The sequence below is a fragment of the Ananas comosus genome, linkage group 2, assembly GCF_001540865.1.
Source record: "Ananas comosus cultivar F153 linkage group 2, ASM154086v1, whole genome shotgun sequence".
Classification (NCBI taxonomy): domain Eukaryota; kingdom Viridiplantae; phylum Streptophyta; class Magnoliopsida; order Poales; family Bromeliaceae; genus Ananas; species Ananas comosus.
In genome coordinates this window covers 15,142,360-15,154,541 of record NC_033622.1, presented here as the reverse complement: position 1 = coordinate 15,154,541, position 12,182 = coordinate 15,142,360, and the positions used below count along the sequence as shown (strand labels likewise).

General features: G+C 39.1%; 2 protein-coding genes across 5 annotated transcripts; one reads left to right on the top strand and one right to left on the bottom strand.

Moving 5' to 3' along the window:
• On the bottom strand, positions 429-5,139 carry LOC109728116. The gene is made up of 2 exons (XM_020258442.1): positions 4,975-5,139; positions 429-3,489 (listed from the first exon to the last, which is right to left on the bottom strand). The coding sequence occupies exons 1-2, from the start codon at positions 5,137-5,139 to the stop codon at positions 946-948; spliced, it is 2,709 nt and encodes a 902-aa protein (XP_020114031.1). The 3' UTR covers positions 429-945.
• Positions 4,739-11,051, top strand: LOC109703583 (uncharacterized protein At1g04910-like). 4 transcript variants are annotated; one of them, XM_020224260.1, is made up of 11 exons: positions 4,739-4,833; positions 4,986-5,552; positions 6,066-6,155; positions 6,256-6,355; positions 6,558-6,619; positions 7,268-7,356; positions 8,305-8,425; positions 8,526-8,669; positions 8,813-9,141; positions 9,237-9,477; positions 9,963-11,051. In XM_020224260.1, exons 2-11 carry the CDS (start codon positions 5,181-5,183, stop codon positions 10,272-10,274), a joined length of 1,860 nt encoding a protein of 619 aa, XP_020079849.1. In that variant the 5' UTR covers positions 4,739-4,833; positions 4,986-5,180; the 3' UTR covers positions 10,275-11,051. The 4 variants fall into 4 exon arrangements, with proteins under 4 accessions (XP_020079849.1, XP_020079865.1, XP_020079857.1 ...); XM_020224276.1 differs by having other exon boundaries at positions 4,747-5,552; positions 8,813-8,942; positions 9,063-9,141; XM_020224268.1 differs by having other exon boundaries at positions 4,748-5,552; positions 6,561-6,619.

Sequence of the window (12,182 nt, the reverse complement as noted above, 5' to 3'; positions counted from 1 at the left end):
TAAGAATATCCATTAAAAGAGGATAAAACAAGCGTGCAATAGCAAGGCCGAGTTTGGAAACAGCAGCATTCATAAAGCTTTGCGGTCTACTCACTGACAGAACATCAATGTTAAACTGTTACAATGTGAAAAATGATGCAGGACATATATTCAGAGTATTATTGTAGAAAACTTTGCGGTCTACTTACTGAGGGAACCTCAATGTTAATCTGTTACAATGTGAAAAATGATGCAGGAGAGGAAATGTCGCATCAAATATCGAATCGTACCAGATTGTCTTGCACCTCAAAATTTCTCTTCATAGGAGCATGCTGTTTCTAAAATAGAAGAACAAAGGTCGAGAACCAAAAATCAATTCTAGAAAAGTAAAAAAGACCAAAATATAGAGTATACTAACTCAGCAACACCCATACTAGGCTTTTAAACCGAAGCACCATAAAAAAGCTAGTGCTTCTATAATGCCGCTAAAGAAATTCAGTGAAAACACCAATTTCTCTACAAATTTCGGAAGCAAATGAATAAACAAAATAAATGAAAAGCAATAGCATACACAATTTGGAGTTCTTCCTGACGATAGAAGGGAGCGAATATAAACACCGCAGTCTTGCCTTACCAAAGATGCCTTTCTGATGATAAAAGCTGTATGCTTATTCCTCTATCAAAGAAAAAGAAAAACACCAAGTTTTATCCACAGGTTATGATAGAATGTGGTAAATTCTTTGACTTTGCTGTAAACAGAGCTGCTTAAGAAAAGGGTGCACACATCAATTTGACGAGAAGCAAAAACAGGAGCTCTGTACCTGTGTGATTCAAGCTAAAATAATTAAGAGTTTCTCTCAGCCATCTTCCAGTTTCATTATATTACCATGGCAAAATGGCACAAAAATAAATAGACAGCAGAAGATTTTTTAGTTGATCGCTTCCAGAAAGCAAAAGAAACTCATTCTATCCTTTTACATGTTCGACCTGGATAGTCAAATCCTTAATTCCAGCTTCATGCAAAAGTTCTGAAGCTCTTTTATGTGCAGAAGCTTTATCAGCTTCTGCCGATACATGAAGATGAAAAGTCCCAACAATATCAGTGTTAGTGAAGTTCCACACGTGCATGTTAGTGATGCCACAGACACCCTCAATCCCCCTTATATTATCCAAAGCTACCTTCAAATCCTCTTCATGAGCTCTAGGAACTCTCTGTAACAAAATTTCAGCAGAGTTTCTCAACAATGAAAGAACAGATGCTACAATCATAACCGAAATAAATACTGAGCACACAGGATCTGCTATAAACCATCCCTTGTATTTTATAAGCAAAGTTGAAATCACCACTCCAACACTTCCCATTGTATCAGCTAGAACATGCAAGAAGATCCCTTGCATGTTATGGTCGATATGGCGATGTTTTCGGGAATCATTAATTGGTTTTCCAGTTGCTAGTGCTTCTTCTGAATAGGAAGAGGGACCATGAGTATGATTTGATGTTTGAGACAAGCTTACTTGCTCTTTATGACTACAGTGATCTTTACAACTGTGAGTTTTATCAGAATTTTGATGAATGTGAACTTCAGCATGATGATTATTACCATCATTTTCATGCTGGCAGCTATGACTGTGGGGTTCATGCTTCTTGTTATTCTCGTGGTGATCATGTTCCTGACTGCAACCTTCAGTGTTACCATTCTTGTGCTCATCATTTAGATTATGATGATGATGATGATGATGGTGATGCCCATGATTGCAACTATGATGATTATGACTATCATGCGAGTGTCGATCGGATGATTCGTAAGGAATAGTAACATTCTTATCATACTCAGCACATTCCCTTTCTTCATGACCAGCACCATCATTTCCATGTTTATGGTGGCGGTGATCGTGATGGGAATGTGAATGGGTATGTGAATGGGCATGTGAATGAGAACAGGATCCCCCGCCATGTGCATGATGATGCTCTTCATGGAAGAAAACCAATCCCACTATGTTCACCACAAGCCCCCCAATTGACACAGCCAATAAGCTATTCGTCGAAATCTCCTGAGGATCAAGAATCCTCTCGATGGATTCCAAAACAATTAATGCCCCAACAAGCACCAAAAACACCGCATTAGTGTACCCGGAAAGCACCTCAAATCTGCCTCGACCATAGTTATACTGACTATTCGCAGGCAATCTGGAAATGTAAGAAGCATATAACCCGATAGCCAGTGCAGCACAATCAAACAGCATATGACAAGCATCGGATATTAGACCAAGGCTGTTGCTCATAAACCCGGCAACAAATTCCACTACCATGTAAGCAGTGTTGATGAGAAGAAAAGCAGCAATCTTTCTAGATTTCCTCTCACTCAAAATGTGTCGAATCGGGCCCATTATCATAGAATACAGTGATTCGGAAGGATCTGAGCTACCGAGTTCCACATAGTTCAAGGATGACGAGCCCAAGTCCCGAACCGAAATCCACAGCAACAAACCACAGAACAGAAAACCTGGCAGAGAAAGTTTGGGAAAGTAGACGAGCTCCAAGATAAGAGTGCAGAAGAAGGTCACCGCAAAATCTCGGCGGAAATCCTTGGCACTAAAAAGCACCTTCTCATCACTATTATAGTTTTCACTAAGAATTACCCCAAATACTACGGTATTAATCAGAGGCCAACCAAGAGTAGAAAATGATACAGCGCCGCTATCACCTTCTTGCAAGAGAAAGCTCGCGAGGGCGGGGAAAAAGAGCATGGCCGTGGTGAGGCCGAGAGAGTAGAGCCTAACCCTCCTCGCTCCCAGCTGCCGCAGAGAGCCCCAACTGGTGGCGGCGCGCTCGAAGAAGCCGAGGAACCCCGAGAGGAAGGGGAGAAGCATGGGGGCGACGCGGGCGCATCCCTCGGGCGGAGGCGGCGGCGACGGCGACGACGAGGAGAGGGGGAAGCACCCGACGCGATCCCAGCTGAACGAGAGGAGCACCACGGCCGCGGCGAGGGCGGCGCCGCCGCGGATCGCGGCGGCGCGGCGGCGGCGTCGGCGAGGGGCGTCGGATACGGCCTTGGCGAGGAGGGCTCCGGCGAGGTCGGCGAGGATGGCGGCGCCGGCGGGGCAGAAGCGGAGGGCGTGGAAGCGGAGGAGGAAGACTAGGGTTAGGAGGGCGGATTTGGAGGCGAGGCGGGGGAGGTAGGGTTTGAGCGAGGAGTAGGAGGAGAGGGAGGGGAGGGGGAGGAGGAGGGAGAGGGAGAAGGAGAGGAGGGAGACGAGGAAGGAGAAGGGGAAGAGGGAGAAGGAGGAGGGTGCGGAGCGGAGGAAGGGGAGGAGGGAGTAGAGGGATCGGAGGGAGAAGAGGAGGAGGAAGAGGGAGGAGAAGGAGAGCGACGACGACGAGGAGGAGGAGAGGTGGTGGCGCCGCTTCGAAGGGGTGGAGGCGGAGGAGGGGGTGGACGGGAAGAGAGAGGTCGGAGGGGTGGCGGCGGAGCAGCGGGAGGTGGCGGGGGAGGAGACGAGCCGTGGAGGCTCGGGGATGGAGCGGGAACGGAGAGACGTAGGTGGTGGTTATGGCGATGGTGGCGGTTGCCGTGGCCGTGGCCGTTCATGGAGTTGCGAAGAGGAGAGAGAGAGAGATCCGGGGCCCGGCACAGCAATATCGGCCAAACTACACTCTTCTACGCCGTGATCCAGATTTTAATTTTTTTTATTTATTATTATTATTAAGTATTGTTGAATTAGATCACTATTAATATATAGCATGTACTATCCACTCATCTCGGAAACATGCAATAACTGCAAAGTGAATAAATATCATACTAATTAATATTATTATTCCAACATAATAATTCTTATTAAGCTATACCGTCTATATATTCAAAGAAAATATATTGTTTTCTACCATGTCTATTTAAAATTTAATTTTACTGACACTAATCTTTTCACAATTTTATTTTTTTCACATTTATTTTTTTAAGAGATAGATAGTATGCTATCCGTTTCATTTATTTTATTTAGAAATAAACTTAGCTGAAAATGTGAATCAACCAGGATTTGAACTTAGATCTCGGGTACCAACCATCAAGCTCTTTTACTACTTGCATTAGGGACGGTCGATTTTTTACACATATTTATTGATTTTTAAAAAAAATTTATTTTAACTTTTGGGCTGATAAGGTCTAAACACTCCTTTTTATATGTATAATTTGTTCTTTTAATTTTACTAAAAGTTTAATTATAAAAAAAATCATATAAGTTGCTTTCTTGAGAAATATATTTTTACCATAGTTTAAATAAATTTAAAGTTTTAAAATAATTGTTGAATGTAGACCGCGAATTATTTCATTTGAAGTTTATTATAAAAGTTAAAAAATACCAATATTTAGAAATATAATTAATATGATATAATAAATTTTTTAAAAAATTGTGTATCTAAATTTAAGTATAAAAACATGCTAAAATAAATTAAAGACAAAAGCAATTATTAAGCGCACCGTTTAATACCAAATTTCTGCCTCAATTTGCTACTCTGGTCATCATCACATGACATGATTATGAATTTATCATAATGCATCTGCTGCCAAAATAGTCATCATGATAATATATTAGAGTGGATTATCTAATGGTGGTTAGTTAACCTAAGCAAAAGGAGAAAAGAAAGAACAGATGCTGTAATAAATCTCACTAATTATAAAATATTTTAAAAAAATAAATGAAAATATAAAAAGGGAATATGTACAAAATAGAAACAGGAAGCAGCACAATTTGACCGACTTCCGGCTACAGTGAGAAAAGAGAGTAAAGTTAGAGAGAGAGAGAGAGAGAAACTGACAGCGGCAGACAGGGAGAAAAGATGAACAGTCTGCCGGCCAGGTCATGACATGTCTCGATTTCAACCCGAATTAATGGCGGCAATAAAAATCTGAATAAGAAAAAATATTATAATCAGGGGGCCAAAATTCACGCTGCACATCGCATCGACTATTTTTATTTTTTATCCATCATTTTATTTGCTGGTGCTGCAGAGTGATCAAGTCGAGCAGCGAGCCACCACGTGACGCGAGCAGTGCGCCTCCGCTTCCTGCGCTGATCCCCTCTCTCTCCTCCCTCCCGTGTGTTTGTTTCTTCACGTCTTTCTTCTTCTTCTCTCTTCCTTCTCCTCCGTTTCCTGCTCTCCATTGTCGGCGACGAGTCAAACAATCAATCAAGAATCAATATCCATGGCGTCCTGCGATGCCTCCTCCTCCTCCTCCCCTCCTCCTCTTGCTCCTCCTCCTCCTCTTCTTCTTCCTCCTCCTGCTTCGCCAACGCCCTCGTCCTCTTCCTTCGAATCCCCCTCCTCGTCGCGTCTCCTCCCTTCGCGTTTGGGATCGCTCTGGGGCTCGCTGAGGAGGGAGAGGGTGCCTGCGCCGAAGCGATCGGGGGCGAAGAAGAAGAAGGGGCCTCCTCCGAGGAGGAGGACGCGGGGGGTTTTGGCGTGGGCCGGGGTCGTCGCCTTCTTCTTCCTCATGAACTGGTGGATGTTCTCGCGGCTCCAGGATCCGGCGCTGCGGCACCGTCGCAATGATCCCGGGCTCTTGAACAAGGATCAGGTAGTTCGTGAACTCATTGAAGCAGTTTATGTTGGTTTTCATCTCAGAATCCCATTATTTACCAAGCCTTCAAATCATTATGATGCACTCAGTGGAAAGAACAACTAATAGAAATTAGTCACACAAGTATGTATAAAAGTGCCCAGATTTTGTAACCCGGATACACTATATGATCGAGGGAAAAAGGTTTGGCAATAATGATAGCATCTACTCTAGAGAAGCTCAATCTTATCTATATTCTTCGGTCTCGTCCCCTGCAGAGATGTCCCAGTTATTGCGATCAAGATGCATCTGAGATGCGTACTGTACATTTCACGGCGAACAAGTTTACATGTCTCGTCATCTGCATTTGGCATCTTAGTAGTATAAAGCAAACTAGTATTTTCAGTGTCCAACAGAAATTCTAAAAACTTTGCTCTGCTTCTGTAACCAAAATGCACCGCATCTGGATATGTATAAGACTACATTGCAAGATTTTTGACCTTGTATTTATGTTTTTTGAAATTCTTAAAGGATGGTAGGAGTGTCAAGGGAAAAGGTAGAAGGGCTCACAGAGTTATGCTTACAAGGCTGCTGGCTTTGGCGGCCCATGCTTTGGCAGAGGTACAATTCTCATCTCATAGACATGGCTTAATCTCGTCCAAATCTGACTTCAATTTAACTGATATGATGTTGTTTAAATTTGGAATTATATGGTAGCTAGGCAGAAAGCCAACCGGAGCCTCAGGATTTATGGCAGGAGCCTTTTGATTCTGCTGTTTCGTGGACACCTTGTGCTGATAAGCGTAGTTGGGAACCTTCTGGTAAATTCATTTCTAATAATCTTTGCTATTCTATCTACACTAATATAAGAGATAGAACCTGCACTTCATGCTTGATTTACTTCTTACCTTGATCTCACCGTTCTTTTGCATTTCTTACAAGCAAATTCCATTCCAATATTCTTTAGCTCCTGATTTTTATTTTTATTTTTATTTTCATTTTTTGTGATTCTTTCCAATGTAGAAGGGCTGAATGGCTACATCCTAGTCAGTGCAAATGGAGGTATAAACCAGCAGCGAGTGGCTGTAAGCATTTATCCTGAAATAGAATAACTTTTTATGATATTTTTCTTATAAAATTCGAGAGAACTCTAGAAAAGAAATTAAGGGAGTATCTGGCTACTTGTTATAGTAAGACTCTGGAGCCTCTGTCAACATCTTATGCTTTCAACTTACCTTGGTGATTCAGTTGTCTAGAAGGTCTATAATTGTTGCTGCTGATTTAAAGTGGCATTTAACAGCTTGAGTAGGATAACAATGCAATTTTTTTAATAAACATGCAAGAAATGGGAGTGCTTAACTACTACTGCCTACTGCTTTCAGGAGTAACTATGATGGATTTTTTGGTAGCCATATGATAGTACTTTCATCTTATGCATTATTGTGACTAATGTTCAGAATTTCTGCTATTTTTCAATGCATCAGACTGCTGATTTGTGCAAAGAAAGAGCACAGCATACTAGATGATGCATTTATAAAAGTTATTTCCTATAGTAACATTATATTCCTAAGAATTCTTTGTTTCTGAAATCTGAATCTTTACTCTCACATGATTGTGCACTCCCAAGGGGGGAAAAAAAAGAAAAAATCTTGCTCTTTATTCTTGAACTTTTTTCTTGAGATCTTGCTTTCATCCACTTTGGCTTTTGATTAAAATTGTTTGGACTTTAACAGATCTGCAATGCTGTTGCTGTTTCTCGTTTACTTAATGCAACTCTTGTCATTCCAAAGTTCCAGTATAATAGTGTATGGAGAGATAAAAGGTATGTTTTTTTTGTCTTGCAATATTTTCTGGATACTTTTTTCCTTCATTGGAGAGTATGCTTTGTTTATGTTTCTTGAAGAATTATTACTTTAGCTTCCGTTTCTGAATGAGCTAGCATGTAACAATATTTGTTGTTAAACCAGGTCAGCAAAGATATACATGATAATCTTATGTAAGAGCCTTACTGGAATAGTTAGTGAATCTATCTCTATTGTTATCTACTGGTACCTGCAATAGTAATAAAAACTTTCATGGTGAACACAAAAAAAGAGTCATTTCATGGTGTACTTTTCACAAATAAAAAAAAAATCATGGTGAATATGCTATCCTCACTGAAATTACTGGGAAAACTAAAATTTCTAACCAACCACAATTATGGCATGGACATTTCCAGTTTACCTGGTATTCTGGGAAAGTTATGTACATATTAGAAAAAATGTCATGTATCTATTTGTATACATGTAGATACATGCATGCATGTGTATTTTTATATGTTCGTGCCCCAGTAATGTGTCAAAACCTGCAATTCAAACCCACATTAATTTGCCAAAATCTTTGAATAGAGAAATATGCGCAAAACACTGCAAGTTGTTAGAAAGTGCTTACAATGTGAGGGGTGTTGGAAACTATGGAAGTTGGCATCTTAGAAATGGCAAAGAAAAGTTATTAGAGTAGTTAAGAAAAGCTGTGAAGATTAAATGGCATCTGATCTATGAAACATCTGAACTGCGGCAACAGTTTTGTTCTGTTTAAGTCTCAGTCTCTCTGTTTTACCTATTAGTCTGGCTTATTGTCATTTGTACAAAGATTAATTCAGTTGTAGCTAGTATATGATGCTTCCCAGATAAACTATATAGTGTATAAATAGGATATGCTAATGCTAAGATTAGACCATACTCTGCAATATGTAGATATGGAAAGTGACATGATGAATTCTATATCTTAGCCAATTCAGCGATATATATCAGGAGGAGCATTTTATTGATTATTTGAAAGCTGATATTCGGATTGTCAACGCACTTCCTGTGGAACTACAGTCATTAGACTTGGAAGCCATTGGCAGTATTGTAAGTGCATTCTTGGAACTCTATTATTATAGGAATGAAAAGAAAATGAATGTCAAATTCTTCGTCTCGTCTAATTGAAAGTTAGTGAATTCTCTTTTAGGTGACTGATGTTGAAGTCATGAAAGAGTCAAAGCCAAGTTTCTATGTTAAAAAGATCTTACCGGTTCTACTTAAGAACAGGGTAGTTCATTTCGTCGGATTTGGGAATCGTTTAGCTTTTGATCCCATACCATTTGAGCTACAGGTATCTATCTATTCCTTCCGAAATCTATTAGAGCGATCACATTGTGTGCTTGACTGTTTCTTATGTTATGTCTTTGCAACTCCTGTCTTTGTTCACAAAATATATTATTTAGTGCTTTGTTATCTAACAACAGTTCTTTTCAGAGGCTCCGGTGCAGATGCAACTTCCATGCTCTACGGTTTGTTGATAAAATACGAGAAACTGGAGCTTTGCTTGTGAAAAGGATGCAAAATTATTGTACACATTCAAATCCTTTGGAACATAATCTCTTAGGTCGGTTTATAGAAAAAGTGAATCCTGATGGGAAAAATAACGTCTCTTCCAGATACTTAGCTGTGCACCTCAGGTTTGAAATTGACATGGCTGCTTACTCTATGTGTTACTTTGGTGGAGGCAAGGATGAAGAGGAAGAGTTAGAAGCATACCGTTCCATCCACTTCCCTGTATTGACACTTCTTAGGAAAACGACAAAGTAATTATAGTTCATGAACATTTATATTTTCATCGTTACTACTTAGTTCTAATATACGAGAGTAAACTTCAGATTTTTTCGCCCTATCATTTTAGGGTACCTTCAGCTGCATTCCTGCGATCTGAAGGCAAATGTCCTCTCACACCTGAAGAAGCAGTGCTTATGCTTGCTGCTCTTGGCTTCAAGCGCAGCACAAGCGTATATATTGCAGGTGCAGAAATATATGGAGGGAAGTCGAGAATGGCTGCTATAACTCGTCTCTATCCAAATTTAATAACAAAAGAAAGTCTCCTTTCTTCAGCTGAAATCGAACCCTTTCGCAATTATTCCTCTCAGGTATTCAACTATTTTTTTGCTTTGATTTTCTAAGTAGAAAATCTTTTAATTATAACACTTGGCAGTACTAGAAGTTTTGCTTTTTCGACCATGGAAATATATATTAGCACACAAGGAGAAATATGAACCTTACGTATTTGCATGCTGATGCATCTACACTGCAGGAATTGTATTTGGTCCTTCCAAAGGACCATTATGAGGTGATTTCAAGAAATTAATAAAATTATTTTGTTGAGATTTGACTTCCAATTTGATTATTTTGGGATTAAATTATCTTATATGAATACATGTATGGTTAATATATATTTTCTCGATAAAATCATAAATGCCATACTGGACTGGTTTCCAGCCAAAATAGAGGTAAATAAAGGAACCAAATTCAATGATTCATTGTGTAAATTTTAATTGAACTTTTCTTTGAGACTCTAAATGTAGTTGTAGCGTACACAAGAGTGGTAAATCTAATCCTTTGTAATTCCGCACAGCTAGCTGCCTTGGACTTCATTGTGTGTGCTGCTGCCGATGCATTTGCGATGACAGATTCAGGGAGCCAGTTATCTTCTCTTGTTTCAGGGCACCGAATGTATTATGGCGGTAGGAAACTTCCCACAATAAGGCCCAACAAACGCCGATTAGCCAGTATCTTCTTAAAAAATTCCACGATAGAGTGGAAGGAGTTTGAGGAGAGAGTGAGAAAGACAATAAAACAGACGAAGCAGGTTCATGAAAGGCCGGTTGCAAGGAGTATTTACAGGCACCCACGTTGTCCGGAATGCATGTGCAAGATTGAACAGTAGCTGCGATTTTATTTGCCATCACTCCTAATACTTACTATCCAGTTCATCAATTGATATTAGATTAATTATCCAGCGGACCAGTTGGTGCTTTTTGGAAATTCTGAGAAGGTTCATTGGAACATCAATTTATACAGCCAAGAGCGGCTCTATCAAAGCTTAATGTTTCCGGGGGGCTGAATTTAGTAGTGATCTCTGCAATGGGCAGCCTCCTTCAATCAGGCTAGTTGATTGATGTTTGGTTCAAGGTATCTATATTTTCTTCGGCAAATGGCATCCCGTCTATGTCTGAGGAGATCGGTAATTCCTTATCTTGAAGTGGGATCACTATAGCGATGGGTGTAACAATTATTAGAAGCGGGTCAAGAGATTTTCTTGCGGGGGTTGCTTTCCTTGCTGATGGTAGCTGTTGAGCATGAGAGATGTGATTTGAGGGGCATCAATCATGCTTATTATGAAATGTGGATTATTGATTTTTGTTACTGATTACGTTTTATTAAATTTTAATCACCCAATAGAGTTTATTGCGGTGTTGCGCAGTAGCCTTCGCAAACCAATGCCAGTTGGGATAATCGACAAGTAGAGCCCAGGAAGTCATTATATTTTGGTTAGTACTGAGTTTTCTTGCATTTATTTGCTGTGGGAGTTGATGAGCCCCCTTTTATTTAGTGAAAGAGAACCTTTTGTTTTAATCATGTACTCTGCTGCACCATATTGTAACTTTTCAGAGCCTAAGTCATCTTACCAAGAAGATCCCTTTTACGATTGGAGGATTAATAAGTTAGAATTTGCTCCAGCGTTAGTTTAATTTGTCTATTGTTGTTAAATAAATGATCGCTGGGAGCCTTTAATACTTCCGAGGTTCGCTTTTCTGATTAAAATTGATAGGTTTTTTTATTTTTGTTTTTTTGAACCCTTTCCTCCTCGAGATAGGATAGGGATATTAAACGACCTTTGTGGTTTCCTTAATCTAGTTACAGGAGTAAGTTATTAGCATTCTTTTTTGAAAAATAAAATAAAATTTACGTGAACTATAGACAATGATGATTAGATTATCCGGACTCTTAAAAATTTTGATCTTAGTATTTGATCTTTAATTTATTTGATTTAGTAATTTAATAACTTTTCAGATTTTAAATTTAAGCTAACTGTATATTTTAATTAATTTTTATAGTTGTGTAGATTGTATAAAATATATCAACTAAACTCATAAACACAAATGACATTTTCAAATTTTGAAGCGAAAGAGTGATTAACTAGCTCAACTTAAATAATTTAAAAGATTATATAATAACATCAAAATTTTTAAAGATCGGATAGTCAGATCAAAATTAGTGATAATTGAGATAAATTTATATATTTTTATATTTTCCTTTTCTCATTGTTGTGGATTAGGTTTAGGCAGTGACATTGGCCGTTGAACAAACTATCCTCATGATAAGAAAGTTTTTAAGCTTTTTTGGCGAAAGCCGGACAATCAACATTTGATTATATTTATATTTTCAATTCGGAATGAAACCTTGCGGGCATGAGTCAATTACCTACCAATTATTGTTGGTTAACAACCTCTCCTACCCAGGCACTTTATGAAACATCTTACTTCAAGGACAATACCAGGCACACTCCTTTTATTTGCTAGAAAAGAAATGTGATACACCGCTCCAGCACATCAAGTCAAAAAAGAAGAGTTAGGTTGAAAACATATAAAAAATATATTTTTTAAATATGTTTTATAGTGAAATTTAAAAAGTTATATCTTAACCAATTCAGGTCGGTATGTGCAACGCTATATCATTTACGTAAAGAAAGGAACTAATTTGCTACGGTAGTTCAAGGAAAATTACAAAATTCTCATATTCTTAGGAGCTTATTTTTGGTTCGGTTCCTAGCTAATGTAGAAATATTAAATGA